The sequence below is a fragment of the Esox lucius genome, chromosome 23 (assembly GCF_011004845.1).
Source record: "Esox lucius isolate fEsoLuc1 chromosome 23, fEsoLuc1.pri, whole genome shotgun sequence".
Lineage (NCBI taxonomy): Eukaryota > Metazoa > Chordata > Actinopteri > Esociformes > Esocidae > Esox > Esox lucius.
In genome coordinates, this window is record NC_047591.1 from 22,773,381 (window position 1) to 22,791,846 (window position 18,466).

At 42.2% G+C, this 18,466-nt stretch overlaps 2 protein-coding genes across 4 annotated transcripts; one reads left to right on the forward strand and one right to left on the reverse strand.

Annotated features, from left to right (window-relative positions):
- Window positions 1–434: 434 nt before the first annotated feature.
- On the reverse strand, window positions 435–10,860 carry nars1 (asparaginyl-tRNA synthetase 1). Of its 2 annotated transcripts, none has more exons than XM_010887651.5 (15): window positions 10,679–10,860; window positions 9,408–9,490; window positions 7,217–7,282; window positions 7,005–7,097; window positions 5,780–5,869; window positions 5,313–5,391; window positions 4,844–4,914; window positions 4,643–4,729; window positions 4,260–4,481; window positions 3,838–4,037; window positions 3,307–3,442; window positions 2,756–2,869; window positions 2,504–2,635; window positions 1,943–2,074; window positions 435–1,427 (listed from the first exon to the last, which is right to left on the reverse strand). In XM_010887651.5, the coding sequence occupies exons 1-15, from the start codon at window positions 10,719–10,721 to the stop codon at window positions 1,296–1,298; spliced, it is 1,680 nt and encodes a 559-aa protein (XP_010885953.2). In that variant the 5' UTR covers window positions 10,722–10,860; the 3' UTR covers window positions 435–1,295. The 2 variants fall into 2 exon arrangements, with proteins under 2 accessions (XP_010885953.2, XP_010885954.2); XM_010887652.5 differs by having other exon boundaries at window positions 1,296–1,427; window positions 10,694–10,860.
- Window positions 4,435–17,806, forward strand: txnl1 (thioredoxin-like 1). Of its 2 annotated transcripts, none has more exons than XM_010887654.5 (8): window positions 4,435–4,493; window positions 12,397–12,493; window positions 12,766–12,939; window positions 13,387–13,509; window positions 14,013–14,082; window positions 14,251–14,423; window positions 15,103–15,207; window positions 16,995–17,806. In XM_010887654.5, the coding sequence occupies exons 2-8, from the start codon at window positions 12,434–12,436 to the stop codon at window positions 17,022–17,024; spliced, it is 735 nt and encodes a 244-aa protein (XP_010885956.1). In that variant the 5' UTR covers window positions 4,435–4,493; window positions 12,397–12,433; the 3' UTR covers window positions 17,025–17,806. The 2 variants fall into 2 exon arrangements, with proteins under 2 accessions (XP_010885956.1, XP_010885955.1); XM_010887653.5 differs by lacking the exon at window positions 4,435–4,493 and adding an exon at window positions 11,548–11,768.
- Window positions 17,807–18,466: the final 660 nt, after the last annotated feature.

Consider the following 18,466-nt stretch of genomic DNA (forward strand, 5'->3'; position numbering starts at 1 on the left):
GTATTTTATATTTGTTACCCGTCTCTATGACCTAAAATTACCAATATTGCTCAACTCCCCTCGTCCCAAGGTCTTGTTTCTTTGGAAAAATTTAAATGATTGGATCAGTCTTGTTAATGAACATTTTCAATTAGGGACCTGTACATTCATGTTCATTTTGAAATGTTATGTATGCTCACGGTTCACATTACTGCTGTTGTGTGAAATACAGCGGTTTTGATAGTCTAAAGGAAGTGCCTTCCCCGTGGCCATCTTGGTCTAAACTGGTCTGTCTTTGAAGAGATTTCTCCTCAAAAAGACCAGTAGAAATGTTACAGTTAAATTAAACGTTCAGAATGCCGTAAGAGTCACGTGCCACATCCAACTACTCCTTCGCCATTATGAACTAATTCTAAGCTGTGTGGAGGCAAAGAACACTACACCTTTCAGTAAAGTAGCATGTACAGCATACATTTATTGGCAGATGTATTTGCTGGAGAGCATGAATTGCATCGTTTGAAAACTTTTCGCACATTTCATTCTTAACATTTGCTGACATCAGAGGCCTTTGAGTCACAAATTAGGTACATAACTACATCTGGTGTGTAAACCCTTGATAAAGGACTTTAACCAGGGTTTACATAAAATCAGTGGTCACTAGACATTGGTTCCAGAAGAAAATGAAGTATTCTTGTCTCTTGAACTGCAGTCTGGAGATAGACTTTGTCCCAAATAGCACCGTATTCCCTTTATATTATCTACAGGGCAGGAAACCCTGTTCCTAGAGTCCCAGGGGACATGGGGGCAAAACCCCAGATGTAGGGTTTAGGGTGCCATTTGGTACAAAACCTGGTCTGGTTCAGTAGGCGGGTGGTTTAGGGTCGGCAGCGCTGGATGAGGGCAGTGGGTTGAGGGCAGTGGGTTGAGGGCAGTGGGTGGTTTAGGGTTGGCAGCGCTGGATGAGGGCAGTGGGTTGAGGGCAGTGGGTTGAGGGCAGTGGGTTGAGGGCAGTGGGTTGAGGGCAGTGGGTTGAGGGCAGTGGGTTGAGGGCAGTGGGTGGTTTAGGGTCGGCAGCGCTGGATGAGGGCAGTGGGTTTAGGGCAGTGGGTGGTTTAGGGTCGGCAGCGCTGGATGAGGGCAGTGGGTTGAGGGCAGTGGGTGGTTTAGGGTCGGCAGCGCTGGATGAGGGCAGTGGGTTGAGGGCAGTGGGTGGTTTAGGGTCGGCAGCGCTGGATGAGGGCAGTGGGTTGAGGGCAGTGGGTGGTTTAGGGTCGGCAGCGCTGGATGAGGGCAGTGGGTTGAGGGCAGTGGGTGGTTTAGGGTCGGCAGCGCTGGATGAAGCGGGGGTAGAGACAAACGTCTCTGATGTGATGTCTGTTCAGCAGCCAGGTCAGGAACCGCTCCAGGCCCAGTCCGTAACCGCCATGTGGGCAGGTCCCGTACTTCCTCTGGAACACACAACGCTGCCGTTAGCAACGCCTCGCGAGAGACCCCAGATAAAGTAGCTATTACTGGATTCACACAGTACAGTTTTTGTTTTAATAATACTTTTAGTTTTCAAGGAATATCAATTTGTCAGGACCCTTTTCTTTCACCCCCAGATGGCAGTATGTGACTTTTTGGATACCCTTTCTGTTTCCTACATGGTCAGTGTACCAGTAGTAGGGGGCGGGGTCTACATACCTGGTCAGTGTACCAGTAGTAGGGGGCGGGGTCTACATACCTGGTCAGTGTACCAGTAGTAGGGGGCGGGGTCTACATACCTGGTCAGTGTACCAGTAGTAGGGGGCGGGGTCTACATACCTGGTCAGTGTACCAGTAGTAGGGGGCGGGGTCTACATACCTGGTCAGTGTACCAGTAGTAGGGGGCGGGGTCTACATACCTGGTCAGTGTACCAGTAGTAGGGGGCGGGGTCTACATACCTGGTCAGTGTACCAGTAGTAGGGGGCGGGGTCTACATACCTGGTCAGTGTACCAGTAGTAGGGGGCGGAGTCAATCCCTTCTCTTTTGTATCCCTCCAGCAGTTCGTCAGCATCCCAGATCCTCATTGACCCTCCAACGATCTCTCCAACGTTGGGCATCAACACGTCCACCTGGGAGGGTCAAAGGCAGCGATTGGTTCAAATGAATCATATAATACTGGTTCAGCCTTTAAGACGAGTGCTATTTTGGCCCCCACTCGTGACCATCTTCAATCATCGCAAATGGAAACTGTGAGTCTAGATGACAACAAATATTACTATTCAGAGACACCTAAAAACCCTGAGATCTGGTCAGAAGACAGGCTCTAAATTGGGACCAGTTTATCAATATACCCCAGACTCCAATCGCGAAGCAGACAGACCCAGAACTTGATATCACCAGCCTTTTTACGTCGTCATATCTGCAAGTGCACTTGCCCAAGAAAGGGAGAGTGATGACCAATATTTTGTGACTTCCTACAAAGTTAACCAAGCTGCTATTTTTCACATCTGGGTCATGGTTCCCAGAATGTACGCCCTCTAGTGGCCAGGCAGACTTACAGACTCAGTGAGGCGCTGGTCCTCTGCACAGCGCTGCATGTAGAAGGACTTGATCTCAGCGGGGAAGCGGCACAGCAGGATGGTCTCCCCGATGGTGTCTGTCATCAGCCTCTCTGGTGCTTCGGGGATGTCCTGAAGTAAAGGAATCAGCAGGTTGGCGTGGCTCAGTAGGCAGAGCGTGGCATGAGCTATGTCATAAGGTTGTGGGTTCTAGTGCCCGCTGGGCCCATCTTACTGTCAAACCAGACGTACCTCTCCAAACTCGTAGTAAGTCCCGTCGTCCTTTTTGATGTCGTGCTCCTTCAGCCAGATGATGGCGTCAGAGTAGTTCATCCTCAAAAAGGGTCTCTTAGGGGGCTTAAAGTCCTGGGGAGGAGGAGGGGCAGACTTTATGAATACATACCGCTTCGCCTCGTGTTCAGCCTTTTACGGTCAAGGAGGACTGATTTTGAATTAGTTCAAACTGTAAAAATGTTTCCCAAAAACATGATCGACAGTTTTTGTGTCAGTGAGTCAGTGAGAGTGAAAAGAAAGAGTCAATGACTCAGTTACTCTGTCTTTAACAGATGATCTACAGATTGTCTGCTGACCCATAACTTTTAACCATCTACTAAACCTAACCTTTATTCTATCCATAACCCTATCCTTAACCTTAGCAAGCAGTTGTTCATCAACCGATAGTAATACCATCTATAGAACATCTACAGATAGAAACTGGGACTCAACATAAAAAACCCAAGGACCAGAGAGGGCCAACACCGAGCCGTTGTAAAGACGTGTATATTATGAAGAGCCAGACGTACGGGGTTGACATCATAGAGGAGTGGGGCAGCAGGAGACTTCAGGACCCTGTCCACCACATCACACACCAGATTCTCCAACCGGGTCAAGAGGTCATCAAAGGTCATGAAGGGGCACTCTGCTTCTATGTGGGTGTACCTACGGAGGGAGGACGGGCACATAGGAGTAATCGTTCAGTGTAGCAGTGGAGTATGGAGATTACATTACCCCAATCACATCCCATTCTTCGGGTTTATATTAGCACTAACTCTTTTTTTCCCCTCCAAATGTATACCCACTCATGGGAGGCCCCTGGGCACTGTCAGTATGCTGCAAACATGGATTTGAATGCCATAAAACAGCTGTGATGTGAGGCAGCGGCTTTACCGCTGCGCCATCCGGGAGAGCCCCTGACCATCATTAAGGTTAACGGACAAGGACCCAGATTCCGCCATCACCCACGCGAGGCCATAATCACGGACGGGGAATGGTGGAGCAAATACTGCGGAATGACTGAAGGCTGCGCGCCCAGCGGCTTTCCTCTCGGTACTCACTCGGCCAGGTGCCGGCGCGTGCGGGACTGCTCGGCGCGGTAGGACTGGGCAATACAGAAGGTGTTCCCCAGGGACGGGATGCAGGTCTCCAGGTAGAGCTGGGAAGACTGGGTCAGGTAGGCCTCCTCCCCAAAGTAGTTAAGGTTGAACAGGGTGGAGCCTCCCTCCACCTGGGTCTGAACTAGAGTGGGCGGGGTGATCTGGGGGGTGCGGGGGTTGCATGTTACGAAAACACTTAGACTAGCTTCATGCCGATAAATGACAAGCGTCTACTCTTGAGAGAGACAAGTTAGCATACATGCTATATAAGATAAAAACGATACGTTCACAAACCAAACAGGAACAACGTGTTATTCTTTGCAGAAACCAACTGGGTACCACACCACTTGGACCTCAGCGTGGCACCGGGCCCGGAATCGTACCTCACAGTAGCCTTGGCTGAAGAAGTGGTCCCTGAAGCACTGGGTGACTGTGGAGCGGACGCGCAGGATCTTGGACACGTTCTCCCCTCGGATCATCATGTGTCTGTTGTTGAGCTGGACGTCCACGTCGGACTCCTCGTTCAGGAGGTTGTCAGCACCTCCAGCTGGGGCCAACCCAACCAGCTCCCAGAAGTCACAGTGCAGCTCATGACCCCCAGGGGCCTGTTGGGGGAGGTGAGCTGATAACGTAACTCTGACAACACCACATCTAAACCCTTCATTGCATTGATACCTGTACGCCCAGTTGGGTCTGGATAACCGGGTAATTTCACTGTCAACTGTGACATGGACCAAATGAATAACCCTAAATCAGGAATGTGTACCTGCTTTCCTTGAGGAACTTCCTTGACCAACCCATAAAGAGCCACGGTGCTCTCTGTTGACAGAACCAGGGCATTGTAGCACTGGCACTGCAATGAGAACAAGGGAAAAGGCTATCAGAAAATACCCTACCGAAAATGAAGAGACAATGCAAATCGTGTAATTACATTTGTAATTTAAAAAAGTTAATAAATAAAAAGTACCAGTTTATCGTTGAGAACACACTGCAGGAATCCAGTTCCGTCCCTCAGAACAATGAACAGCAGATTCTTTCCTAGCAAGAGAATCAATATGCATCAGGCTTGGGGTCACATTGATCTCAATAGATGTTTTTATCCCCCAGCAAACTGATGGATGATGGTAGGTCAGGGTGTCACAAAAGACTGGCAGTCCCATCTGACCTCATTTAAAATAGCTTCCATTTACATAATTATTATTTAGGGGAGAAAAAGTTTCATAGCAGTGTTTGTTTTGGTTTGTCCAGTAAAGGGACAATTTTGAAATGACACATGAAACCGTACACACAGTCCATGTTGTGTGCTATGTGGGGGACTGGGGGGGCTGTGTGCTTTGTTTGCAGTATCTTGGTTGTAAAATCCTAACAGACATTGCCGTTCTACTGATTCAGGATTCCAGCTTCAACCAAAGTTTTGTCCCCACCACAACACTCACCCTGTTTTCTCAATCTGTGCACCCAACCAAACACCTTCACTCTCTGCTCCCTGAGTGGCTGCAGTTCAAAGATTTTAACCTGTTGGGAAGGAGTACAGTACATTTCAATATTAATGATACAAGACCAAGACTATGTTCTTATTTCCTATGAGTTTCTGTTTTAATTGTATTAATTAAGCAGCTAAATAATTGTATGTATCCATATAAGCACAAAAATCCAAAACAGTACAAACAAGAAATTAAAAGGTTGGGAAATTAAAAGCAATTATCCCACGCCACCACTTACTTCCTCTTTACAAATTAATTAATTGTGGTTAGGCTTAGAATGACAGGTCTTGTACTGGTTCAGAAGGAAAGATATACAAGCAGCAAAATAGTAGGCTCCTAATTTTGTTTACAGAATAGACAGAAAAATGACTCAATTATGATTATGAAAATTATGCAGATAAGAATATAGTGGAACATACAGTTTTAGGCTCGGGTAGACTGGGGTCATTCTCAATTATGATTTTTTTAGCTTCTTCCAGATTCTTCTCTCTCCTCTCAGAGTCCTCTGCCTTCAAAGTGGGAAAAAAGTAATTAATATAGACGTACATAAGGTGACGATGGCAGATGATTCACTAGTTCCCCATAGACATGTTGTAAGGCTGAAATAACATTATAGCCGTTTTCTTTTTTCCCCCATGGCTAAAACCAGGTAAGGCTTGTTGCCATTCTTAGGAAGCATAATGAGTTTCATTTATTTTAAAATGTTTGGGGAAAGACACTGTCCACTATGATCAGCATAAAGATGTCAGATAGGAGTGGCAGTGTAGTTCCCTACCATCCACAATAATTATTCATCTTTATTGTCAATACCAGATGGTTTCTCATTGTTTTGTACAATAATAGTGTCCACCTCTACCACATTAACTCTATGAAATTGAAAAGGACATTGCTTTCATTTCATCAGGGATTTCACCATGAATATGAAGGCTTTGAGTATTTTGTTGGCATGTCATGCTTGACAAAATACATCAGTAAAATAGTAATTAAAATAATTGGCATGAGGTTGTGATCAATGAGCCATCTGCTTTAATGAAAGAGGAAGCTGAATTGCTCTTTATGGACATTATTTCATTTAAATTACTGCAGTCTTTTCCAAAATGCATCATATCATTTATCTTGGTTTTATAATGCATTTTCTTCTTTTTGTATGGTCAGATAGTTACTCAATTCTATAATTTGCCATTCAGATTTAGACATTTATTTTGCTTCATCTCATTTACACATGAATTCCTTTCAGTTGCCAATCAATCCATGGTGATTTTACTGTTCAAATGTATTTCTTTTTGTGGTACATGCTAAGCAATGTCACTACAATCAAAGGGGGTCATTTGCCCAGGCTGGAGATAATATTCCTAGTTCTGTGTTCCAATCTTAATCTTCCTATGATCCTTTTGGTTTCTGCTCCAACATTAACCTCACGGTCTGGCTTGAAGGGCAGTGTGGAAAAAAGCTAAATGGCTTGGTGCGGATTCCTAGGAGGAAGGCTTGCTGTGATCTTCAACTCAGCTGGATTTTAATCAAATTGGGAAATATTTTATATACAGTAAATATATAAAAATACAAAGAAAAGGACACTGGCCCCTGAGGCTCGGTCACCTCTCCGCCCCCAAAGGCTCTGCCAAGGCCACGCCCCCAAAGGCATACCTCCTTCTTGTCTTTAGTGTCACTCTTCATCTGCTCTCTATGAAATAACTTCTTCACATTTTTCATTTGGGTCTTGGAGATCACTGCCCAACGCTACAGAGCAACAGGGAAACAAAATCACGAAGTGAAACCACATTTCCTTTTAAAATAACTGTTAGGCTTTAGCTGTGTTTTTGCTGTGGGTTAAGCTGTGACAGCCAGCTAATGTTTACCTCTCCTTCCTTCTGAGAGTCCACATAAATGGTTGGGAAGGGCTCCTTTCCAGCAAATATCAAAGCCTGTGAAACATGGCGGTTCAGAATTAGAATCAACTTTAATGGAGAGAAACAACAAATATCTACAATTCTGTAAGTTCTACAGTGGGGCAAAGAAGTATTTAGTCAGCCACCAATAATGCAAGTTCTCCCACTTAAAAAGATGAGAGAGGCCTGTAATTTTCATCATAGGTACACTTCAACTATGAAAGACAAAATGAGAAAAAAATCCAGAAAATCACATTGTAGGACTTTTTTAATGAATTTATTGGTAAATTCCTCTGTAAAATAAGTATTTGGTCACCTACAAACAAGCAAGATTTCTGGCTCTCACAGACCGGTAACTTCTTCTTTAAGAGGCTCCTCTGTCTTCCACTCGTTATCTGTATTAATGGCACCTGTTTGAACTTGTTATCAGTATAAAAGACACCTGTCCACAACCTCAAACAGTCACACTCCAAACACCACTATGGCCAAGACCAAAGAGCTGTCAAAGGACACCAGAAACCAAATTGTAGACCTGTACCAGGCTGGGAGGACTGAATCTGCAATAGGTAAGCAAGAAATTAACTGTGGGAGCAATTATAAGAAAATCGAAGACATACAAGACCACTGATAATCTCCCTCGATCCGGGGCTCCACGCAAGATCTCACCCCGTGGGGTCAAAATGATCACAAGAACGGTGAGCAAAAATCCCAGAACCACACGGGGGGACCTAGTGAATGACCTTCAGAGAGCTGGGACCAAAGTAACAAAGGCTACCATCAGTAACACACTACGCCGCCAGGGACTCAAATCCTGCAGTGCCAGACGTGTCCCCCTGCTTAAGCCAGTACAAGTCCAGGCCCGTCTGAGGTTTGCTAGAGAGCATTTGGATGGTGCAGAAGAGGATTGGGAGAATGTCATATGGTCAGATGAAACCAAAATAGAACTTTTTGGTAAAAACTCAACTCGTCTTGTTTGGAGGAGAAAGAATGCTGAGTTGCATCCAAAGAAAACCATACCTACTGTGAAGCATGGGGGTGGAAACATCATGCTTTGGGGCTGTTTTTCTGCAAAGGGACCAGGACAACTGATCCGTGTAAAGGAAAGAATGAATGGGGCCATGTATCGTGAGATTTTGAGTGAAAACCTCCTTCCATCAGCAAGGGCATTGAAGATGAAACGTGGCTGGGTCTTTCAGCATGTCAATGATCCAAAACACACCGCCCGGGCAATGGAGTGGAAGCATTTCAAGGTCCTGGAGCGGCCTAGCCAGTCACCAGATCTCAACCCCATAGAATATCTTTGGAGGGAGTAGAAAGTCTGTGTTGCCCAGCGACAGACCCAAAACATCATTGCTCTAGAGGAGATCTGCATGGAGGAATGGGCCAAAATACCAGCAACAGTGTGTGAAAACCTTGTGAAGACTTACAGAAAATGTTTGACCTCTGTCATTGCCAACAAAGGGTATATAAAGTATTGAGATTAACTTTTGTTATTGACTAAATACTTATTTTCCACCATAATTTACCAATTAATTAATTAAAAATCCTACAATGTGACTTTCTGGATTTTTTTTCCATTTTGTCTTTCATAGTTGTAGTGTACCTGTGATGAAATTACAGGCCTCTCTCATCTTTTTAAGTGGGAGAACTTGCACAATTGGTGGCTGACTAAATACTTTTTTGCCTCACTGTATATCTATAAGTTCATATATCGCTTTAAGTTTGTTTTTCATGTAAATAATTTGTTTTTCATGTAAATAATCATTAATTCAAAGTTCTAACAAATCTAATTAGTAGAGGGAGAGCAATATAATCTGATGACGCTGCACTAGCTCTGCCCTCCCATTGTGTGCATAGAGAGACAATTTAGCAATTACTTAAAGCGATTTATGAACTTTGACATAGTAGTTATTCATTGTTATTCCCCTTTAATTGACACACAGACACACAGACTTGGTGTCATAGTGCTACTAGTGGTAGACAACTGTAAAAGTATCCAACTGACTTATTCAAGGAAGAGTAGTCAAATCCATTTAGTTTGACAATGTCATAACAAAACCTAAACGGGGTAGGTAGTTCCCACTGAGAGGCATATCAAACATCTGTTTGTTGTTCTATAAAACTTGAAAAGTTAGGTATGTGTAGAAATAATTAATCCTACCCTCAGTGAGGTCTTGAAGGGCTTCTGCTCTGTTCCATCACCATCTTGGTCATTCCCCTCTCTCTCGGACACATACAGCTCACCTAGGAAGTGAAAACCATAACGCCTGTCATTTCAGACCGTTCAAAGGATGCATCATGGCAGCTCAGGATGATGAATGCCGTATTTGACACCACAATGAAAACACTTGCTGTCTGCTGATGAAGCGAGTTAAAGTTAGTTTTATAATGGATATTCATATTCGCCCATCAAAACCAACTAATTCAGGACAACGAAAATAACCCATAATTTTCAATGTATAAATCAAATATTTTTTCATATAATTTTCGTTTTTCCAAAGTAGCATTTTTTTTTTTAATTGTGTTTTTTTTTTTATATCGTCTTAAAAATTAAAGCGTCTACCTAAAGTGTGCCATGACAACAAAAGTGCTATATTCTGACTTGGGGCAGGATGGGCTACAATCTATGGCTTTTTTTTTTTTACATTATTAAATAAATGGAACATTATTAATTGTAACCATCATTATCACAAACGTTATAGTAGGCTATATAAACGGAAAACTACAATAGTGTAATATTATTCAAATGTCGTCCTATTTTTTGAAATGTAACATGTTTGTAGTGATGGGTGATATGTCCTACCACTTATTTGGATTTTTTTGCTGTGATTTTGTAACTATCGCTTATGTGAACGGATTCTGCAGAAGCAAAGAAGACGCAACGTTTGAAATCCTTCAAAGTATGACGCGTCCGTTTCTCGTCGGAGACTTCCGCCCCTAGAGAGCCTTTCCGATTCCACTACGTTGTGACGGACTTCATTGGAAAGAATGACACCCGGCGAAACGTAATGGAGTGCGTGAATCTAATCAATCAATCAAATGTATTTATAAAGCCCTTTTTACAACAGCAGTTGTCACAAAGTGCTTTTACAGAAACACCCGGCCTTAAACCCCAAGGAGCAAACAACAGTTGTGTTCAATTTCAACAAAATCTAATGTGAATGAGGCATAACTTATCGTACTTTGCTGGCAAGATAATGTAATTGTACCATATATTTTAGTGTCCAGCGAGATGACAGAAATGTTAAAACAGCCATTATAGCACATAGCTTACACAACTTCTGTTACAGACATACATCTGTAATAACATTGTGCTATTTGGCTCTGAGCTAGCTGACTGTACTTAGCAACGACGATCTGATCCAACACATCACACATGATTTCAGCAGCAGCCTCCGTTAGCTCACTGGCTAATTACTGTTATCAACTTACCGACTGAGAGTTTACCTGCAGTTTTCGTTACCTCATCCGCCATATCTACGTAGAATGTGAGCCAATCTTTTTTTTTTTATGTATTACTTGGTAGATAGCTAATAATAACAACAATTATTCAGCCCTTGCGTCTGTCATCGAGTTCAGTGCTCATGCGAATGAATTTCTGTGCATACAACTTCCGGATAGATCCTAAGCGGTAATTGGTCACCCTGTGCAGTACATTTAACGTGGATTGGTTACCAGTCAATGTCGTTCATTATATGTCCGCCCTGAAATGACGAAACGAGTGTTGCGTTGATCTTTGCGTTAGTAACTAGAGATGATTAATGCAATCAAATAAAGGAAATTCATTTGGGACTGAATTTAACTGTATCTTTACAGGATTCACTAAATACAGAGGCATGGTTCGTTTACTTATGAACATACATTTCGCACAGGTATATTGACACGAGAGCTGTTTTATGCTGTTGGAGAGAATGTGAGGTGTGACGATGTAATTAAAGTCAACACTACTGCTAAGATAATGTAATTGTAATTTACCCATGGAACACAAAAATATCATACGAAAAAGAATTAGCTTGGCAAAAACATTTAAAGTTTTAATAATGTACCTGGACATCGCTTTTAGGAGTTGTTATTTTGGACCTGCCATTTTTTACCCTTGCAGCGCTTTAACGAAAAACGAAAAATATTATTATAGTTATTAATATTGCTATTATTTTCATAGAATACATTTTAAAAAATTGCCCGTGCTAAAACGTCTTTGTTTGAGCTGTGGTTACTACTGTTAACTATTAACCTGACGTGGAACGTGTAGTATAGTTGACCACTCCCTGCTTAGTTTTTATTGGTTAACGACAAACTTTCGTCAGGGAGCTGCAGGAAAAGTGTGATTCGAGAGAGGGTTTGAGTTGGGGCAGTGTATACCGGTGACATTGTTTTATATGTAACTTAATCTGTAATAAGTCCTTGCATCTGTATTCTGTACAATGGTCGGTGTAAAAGTCATCGGGAATGATTCCGAATTTCAGCCTGAGCTAACATCTGCCGGCTCGAGGCTTGCGGTAGTGAAGTTTACAATGGCAGGGTAAGATCCAAAATCTATGCCCAGGCCTCTGTGAATGTAGCTAGCTATATGCTAGTTAGCGGATTAGCATGCACGACTGGGTATAAACTGAGATTGATTATCTACTTTCATTCATACGTGTGTAGTTAGTAAATAGTTTTCATGTTTCAAAGTATATTATCTCACTGTATTTTCAAAAGCATGAAAAAAAATGCGAACTCTTGGCATCACCACGATGTTAGCTTGCTGGGTAGCTAAATTGCCAGCTATGACTTAGCAATATCAGACAGGCTAACCTAGAGAATACAGTAAATTGTTAACAGTACCTCCGTATCCCTAGTTGAATACTGGCTAACTATCAGTAGTCGATTAAATTATATTCGTGTTATTGTACTTTAGTGATAGTTGTTTTAATAATATACATCCTGCTAACAGTGCACTTCCTTGCGACGTGAAAACAAGTTGTTTTCGGTCGTAAGCTATCAAATGCTTTCTAGTGTACCATCAATGAAGACTGCTGAGCACTATGTATATATTTTTAATAACGACAGTTACCACAATATTGATAATGAGGTTAGCCCACAATGATTTAACTGTCATTCCAGTTTAGTTGGCAGTAACTTCCTACGGATTTTTTTTTCCTCTCCAGGTGTCGGCCCTGTGTCAGAATATCGCCGGCTTTCAACATGTTGAGTAATAAGTACCCACATGTAGTTTTTCTTGAAGTAGATGTACACGTCTGTCAGGTGAGTTTTTGGTGTTTTAATACTACCACACAGTGCAGGTGTATTCAACAAGTACCCCAGGAACTGGCTTCAAAGTCCAGAGTTTACTTTTAGGGCCATAGTGTATTGTAACCAAAACCTCAAGCACTATTTGTTGTCATGTGAACAAGAAATTGATTGGCGCCTCAGATGTTCGAGTTCTCCTCATTTCAGTCATTGAGCCATACAGAGGAATACATCTGGTACGACTGGTTTTGTAAGACTTCAGTGTCGATCTCATGCATCTTTCTCAGGCGACGGCTGCAGCCAACAACATATCTGCAACGCCAACGTTTTTGTTTTTCCGGAACAAAGTGCGAATTGACCAGTATCAGGGTGCCGATGCCTCTGGGCTAGAAGAGAAGATTAAGCAGCATGTAGAAAATGATCCCGGTAGCAACGAGGACTCTGACATTCCCAAGGGATATGTGAGTATATATATATATATATATATGTATATGAACTGCATCACTATGGCCTGTTGTCTGGTAATGGTCCTCTGAGTGACTGAAGTATAGCAGCTGATTGTGTCCCTGTGGTTTTGTTATGGGACATGAACTCTTACCCTTCTGCGCTGTAACTCAGTGTCCTGCCACAGCTATGTCACTGACTCCACAAAGTGTAGATGTAGTTAAGTGTAGGCGTGGTGATGGTATCTTAGGACAGGTGCCTGGCGGGCATTAGCTCCCGCTGACCATTCACTGCACAACCAGACACTCTAAAGCAGTGTCAACAATTTCACTACTGATCTGTTCTGTCTGCTGTTCGGATCACGTGCGAGAAATACATTTTTTATGGCATCATACTAGTTTGAAATGGGTCGGATCCCACGGAGCATCTCCAGCTGAAACTTAATGATGTGCCTCTGTGTCCAGATGGATCTCATGCCCTTTGTCAACAAGGCGGGCTGTGAGTGCCTGAATGAGAGTGACGATTACGGCTTTGATAACTGCTTGGTCAAGGACACCACCTACTTGGAGTCCGACTGTGATGAGCAGGTGAGTCGTTAAAGTTCTTTTGAAGGCTAACTTTCCCTGTTCCTTCACCCGTTGGGAGATTTACTTAAAGAACCCCCCCGAGAAAACAATAAATTATTTTTTTAAAAACGCCACTTTGGAAATATCAATTAATTCCAAAACTGCAGCAAACATTTTCCATTGAACGTGGGGGGGCCACGTTCAATGGAAAATGTTGGCTGCAGTTTTGGAATTAATTGATATTTCCAAAGTGGAGTTTAAAAAAAATTATTATTGTTTTCATTGTTTAACGCTTATTTTACTAACTAAGTTGACTTGAGAACCCATTCTCGTTCACAGCAAGTGTCTTGGGGAACTATTGGGGTTAACTATCTTAAAATACGTTTCACCATACTGGTTTGGGGATTTGATCTAGAAATCTTTCGGTTACTATTCAGATGCTCTAGCAGCTGGTTTTCCTGCCACTTCCTGTTTCTGTCTGTGTGAGTTATACATGTACAGTAACACATCTCCTTCTCGTTCAGCTGCTCATTACGATGGCCTTCAACCAGCCTGTTAAACTGTTCTCATTGAAGCTCCAGTCCTCTGACTTTGGTGAGTCCACTGGCACTAGTTCTTGACAAGAAAGGCCTTTTAAGTAGATGTTGGCCTTTATTGGAACAATAATGGTCAGCCTTTTGTTTTGTTTTTTAGGGTAAACCGAGGTAAGGCTTCTGTTTGTCGTATTCACATTTAATTGTCCTCCTTGTTTCTCTCCTTAAGCCCAGGCACCGAAATGTATAAAGGTCTTCATCAACCTTCCTCGCTCCATGGACTTTGACGATGCAGAGCGGAGCGAGCCCACCCAAACCCTGGACCTGGCTGAGGAAGACTTCAAGGACGACGGGCTGATTCCGCTGAGATACGTCAAGTTCCAGAACGTTCAGAGTGTCACTGTGAGTAGTGCTGTGTTGAAGGTGTTCAGTGGAAATGATCGGGCCGTGTGGCGGTTCAGGGCTGTGATTCAAGTTCATCTGGTTGTGAGCATCTGTGGAATTGCTGAAATGTAAATGTATGTCATCAACCAATCAGTGATCTATGGGCTTGATTTTCTCCTTCCTGGTTTCTATTTTAGAACCATAAAAGAAGTAGATTAGAAGAAGAGGATAGAGCCTCTTGATAGAAGAACCTTTCAGGATTTTTTTTTGTCCCGTTCTTAACTTTCTATTCAGTGCAAAAATAAGTTGAGGAATCAGAGTTGGATCATTTGTTTTGTTAAGAAAACTATCAAAACAAATGATCTAATTGTGTAGATTAAGCGTTGTTGTTTTTAAATGTACACATGCTTTTCTCCTCCCACAAAAAAATGGTTTAAAGAGGGCAACAAACTCCCTCCTTGACCTGTCAAACATTTCTTTCCCCAAATAAAAAAGTAAAAAGAGCCATTGAGAGATGGAAGATCAGAATAATTAATATACATTTATGCCAATGCCCCCATCTGGTGGTGAAATCATGTTTTTCCCCTCTTAGACAGCAGTGATATGACACATTAAGAAAATCTGTTTTGTTTCTATGTTTGTCTCTACTGGAAATGTCTACTTAAATTATGGTGTGGTCTTTTTATTCTTCTAACAGATGTTTGTAAAAAGCAATCAGGGGGACGAGGAGACGACAAAAATCAACTACCTTACTTTTATTGGGACCCCTGTACAAGCCACCAACATGAACGACTTCAAACGGGTAAGAACCGCCCTGGCGTTGGCAACGAGTGGGATTGGACTGGTGGGACAGACGCCTAATGGAGTGAAATAGAGGAACCGGCAAACTGCGTTGCCTTGGCTTGTTGTTTGACCAAATATTACCATAATTAGGTATTCTGGAGCTCCTACAGCTGTACATAAACCTTTCCGGCACACACACAAAGCACCGGCTACTATTTCGGTCTAAATCAAACATGGTCAATGTCTATTTTTATAAGCTTTGATTTGGTGTCTGCCCCTGGTAATTGGAGTTTTACTGCTAGGCATGTTCAAAGGTTACCTCAGTGTTCTGAATTGGCGTCCAGATTTTTGAAAAACAGTGTTGAAACGGGCATGGTAAATTGACTTAAATAAAAGCAAGTTGGGCTTAATGAACTGGAAAATCTATAGTTATTCATGGTTATTTGGCAGATAGCTGGCTAACTGGCTGAACCTGCTTTCCAGTCAAACCCCCAGATCTACTCTCTTCTGTGTTGTGGAGCTGTGATTATAATGATTGTTTTATCATTCCATGCTACACTGACTGATTTATGCAAAAATATATTGATCTGGATAGTTTGAGTTTAATATAAACCTGTCCTCCTTTCAGCTGACCCTCAACTTTTTACCAGCACTCAATAGGTCCTGGTATTGTGCTACAAATTAGTACAATAAAAAAAAAAAAGAATATGTAGTTTTTGCATAAAATTACATAAAACGTAATACGTATTGCAATAACAGCTAGGTTAGTTCCAGAGTGTTCCCTCTGTGGAGCTTTTGGTGGTTGAGACCATCCGTTAGGCAAGGTTTTGTTCCTGAATATTACTTCACGTCACTCAGAACTGAGCGTGCTGTGGTTGCACTGTCCCCGAAGACTCGAACACTCTGATGGGAAATAATGTCTGTGATTTGCCGGTCAGTTTGCCTGTCGCAGGTCATGTTTTGTCTCAACACACCTGCCGCGCTATGGCAGACCCGGCATGCTCTCCTGAAGCTCAGGGCCTGCTCGCCCGAAAAATAAGTCTCTAATGACTTGAAACATTGTTCTACCTGAAAAACAAGTGTCAGCAAGGCTACAATAGTTGGTTTAGTTCCTCAAGTTATTTGACTGAACTGAAGTCAGATTTTGATAAAAATAAGACTGATTTTTAAACTCTGTTACCAAGTAATTATTCAGAAAATCGGAAATGACTACAGTTTCTGGTCATTGTTTTCATAACTGTCCTTCCATTACAGCTTTATAGGAAGTTGATAAGGGTATCCTTTTGTCTTGGGGAAAATACATGCAGCCTTTTAAGTATGATGGAGAAGGGTGTGGTCTTACTGTGAAGCCTGACGTCATGAACAGGCTGACATTTATAGAAATCAACTCAAGTGTACTAACGTGTGCGATTTCAGTTGACATGAAATGTAGCGTAATTTGGACTTCATAATTATAATTTTTCTGTAATGTATTTCACTGAGGTCTGTGATATGGTCAGTTTAGGGTATACAATAAAGTAATAGAAATCAGTACTCGCTGATCTTTTTTTAAAGTTATTTCTACAGCGGACTGTTGAGTATGTGGTCAGTCACATCAAGTTCAGCTGTGTTCTTTTTTTAGGCTTAAGCTTCATTTCCACAAAACCAATCATCTTCTTAAATATACATGTTGAGTGATCATTCACAAATGCATTGCGATGTCGTTTTTTGGCAATATGGCCCAAGCATGGTGTGGTTTTCAGAGATCCATGCCAGGGAGGATTTTGTTACCAGGTAACACCAACGCTGGTTGTTTTCACCCAACAGGTTGTGGGCAAGAAAGGAGAGAGTCACTGAAACGGCGTGTGTACAGACGCTGGGGGCCGTCATTGACGTCCCACCCAGGACGTTCCTCTTCGCCCCTCCCCGTCTGCCAAAGCTGCCACCGGGTGGGGGTTTAGCTACACTATAACAACCAACACTGTGTCCCAAATCATCATATTCCCTACCCAGTGCACTTCTTATGAGCGCTTTGTAGTGCCCAGTTTTTTGCACCTGGTGTCCAGTTGGATTCCTGAAGGCTTTGGTCTGGGACCAGACAGGGTTTTTTTTCCCCCTTGATTTTTCTTTCTGCTGTCAGAAGCAGTGAACTGAGTAGGGAATATGGTCAGAAGTAGTGTACTACTTGGGGTTCCATTTGGGACGTGAAAACGTACACGCTGACTGCCCGTGGAATTACCAAGATGAGGCACCTGGCTCAATTCATTCAAACATTTTTATTGTAATTCAGACTTCTAAACACTGTAAATAAACAGAATCCTTTTTCAAAGGCATGCAGGCATTTGACGTCTCTTGTATTAAAATGTTCAAGGGACAGTTCTCTGAAATCACAGAATGATTCTTAAAACCAGGCTTTGGTTTGGCTTTCCTGGCAATGTTATTTTGCATTTGTGGCAAAAATAATTTCTAAATCTTGGTACATACATTTGCCACTATATATGATTTAAAAATTTGCTTAAATATTTTGATCACTAGAATGGGATTTGATCTACAAAATTGAGGAAGGTGAGTAACTGTACAAAGAAGTGTAGATTGGTCAACAAGAAATTAAGTAAAATAAACATTGGCTATTAAAATCCTTAATTTTTCATACCGGATCAATTATTTTGGTAAATATTTCATGTCTCATAGAATATTGGCTTTAGTATTGAGTCTCCGTCAGGCACTAATATTATGGATATACTCACTTTTAACTCTGTGTTTACACTGAGAATAGAGAGGGACCTCTTCTTGAGTAGACTGGTGGTCGACGGCACATAATGGTTTCACAGTCAGCTGCTGGTGTGAAATCCGAATGGGGACAGCAGTGAGATGTAATGCCAATTGTGACCACATGATGTCAGCAAAGCCTTTGCCATTACTCTATAGCCGAAGCCCTTTTCCCCACTGAACGGGGATTTTCCGTCAATGGAACGCGGATGCTGTCTGGTGTGTTTGTTCTTCTGGGTTATGTTATGCATTTTCTGGAAACCAAATGTTTTACACTAATTTATTTTTTGAAGTACATCTTCTCAGTTTTTGCGTATGTACATGCGTGATTTACCTGCAATTAAAGTGTCTTTTGGTAATTATTAAACAGTTCTACGGTGGTTTTAAGCAACAAATGTTGCTGGTCATGTTTTTCCATAGATTATTTTAGTTGTGGATGCTCAGAATATTTTTATAATTTGTATAAAAAATATTTTCATTGATTTACAAAATATTACAGAATGTGTATATCTAAGAATACTCCTATTACA

Bases quoted from the DNA above. Each gene is read 5' to 3' on its own strand.
- nars1 (XM_010887651.5), bottom strand. From the start codon at position 10,721: ATGGCGGATGAGGTAACGAAAACTGCAGGTAAACTCTCAGTCG. The intron at 4,038-4,259 runs GTACGATTCCGG...CGCACCCCCCAG, and splicing joins TCAGCCAAGGCTACTGTGAG to ATCACCCCGCCCACTCTAGT. The intron at 3,443-3,837 runs GTGAGTACCGAG...CTCCCTCCGTAG, and splicing joins ACGCGCCGGCACCTGGCCGA to GTACACCCACATAGAAGCAG.
- txnl1 (XM_010887653.5), top strand. From the start codon at position 11,671: ATGGTCGGTGTAAAAGTCATCGGGAATGATTCCGAATTTCAGCCTGAG. The intron at 11,769-12,396 runs GTAAGATCCAAA...TTTCCTCTCCAG, and splicing joins GTGAAGTTTACAATGGCAGG to GTGTCGGCCCTGTGTCAGAA. The intron at 12,940-13,386 runs GTGAGTATATAT...CTCTGTGTCCAG, and splicing joins CTGACATTCCCAAGGGATAT to ATGGATCTCATGCCCTTTGT.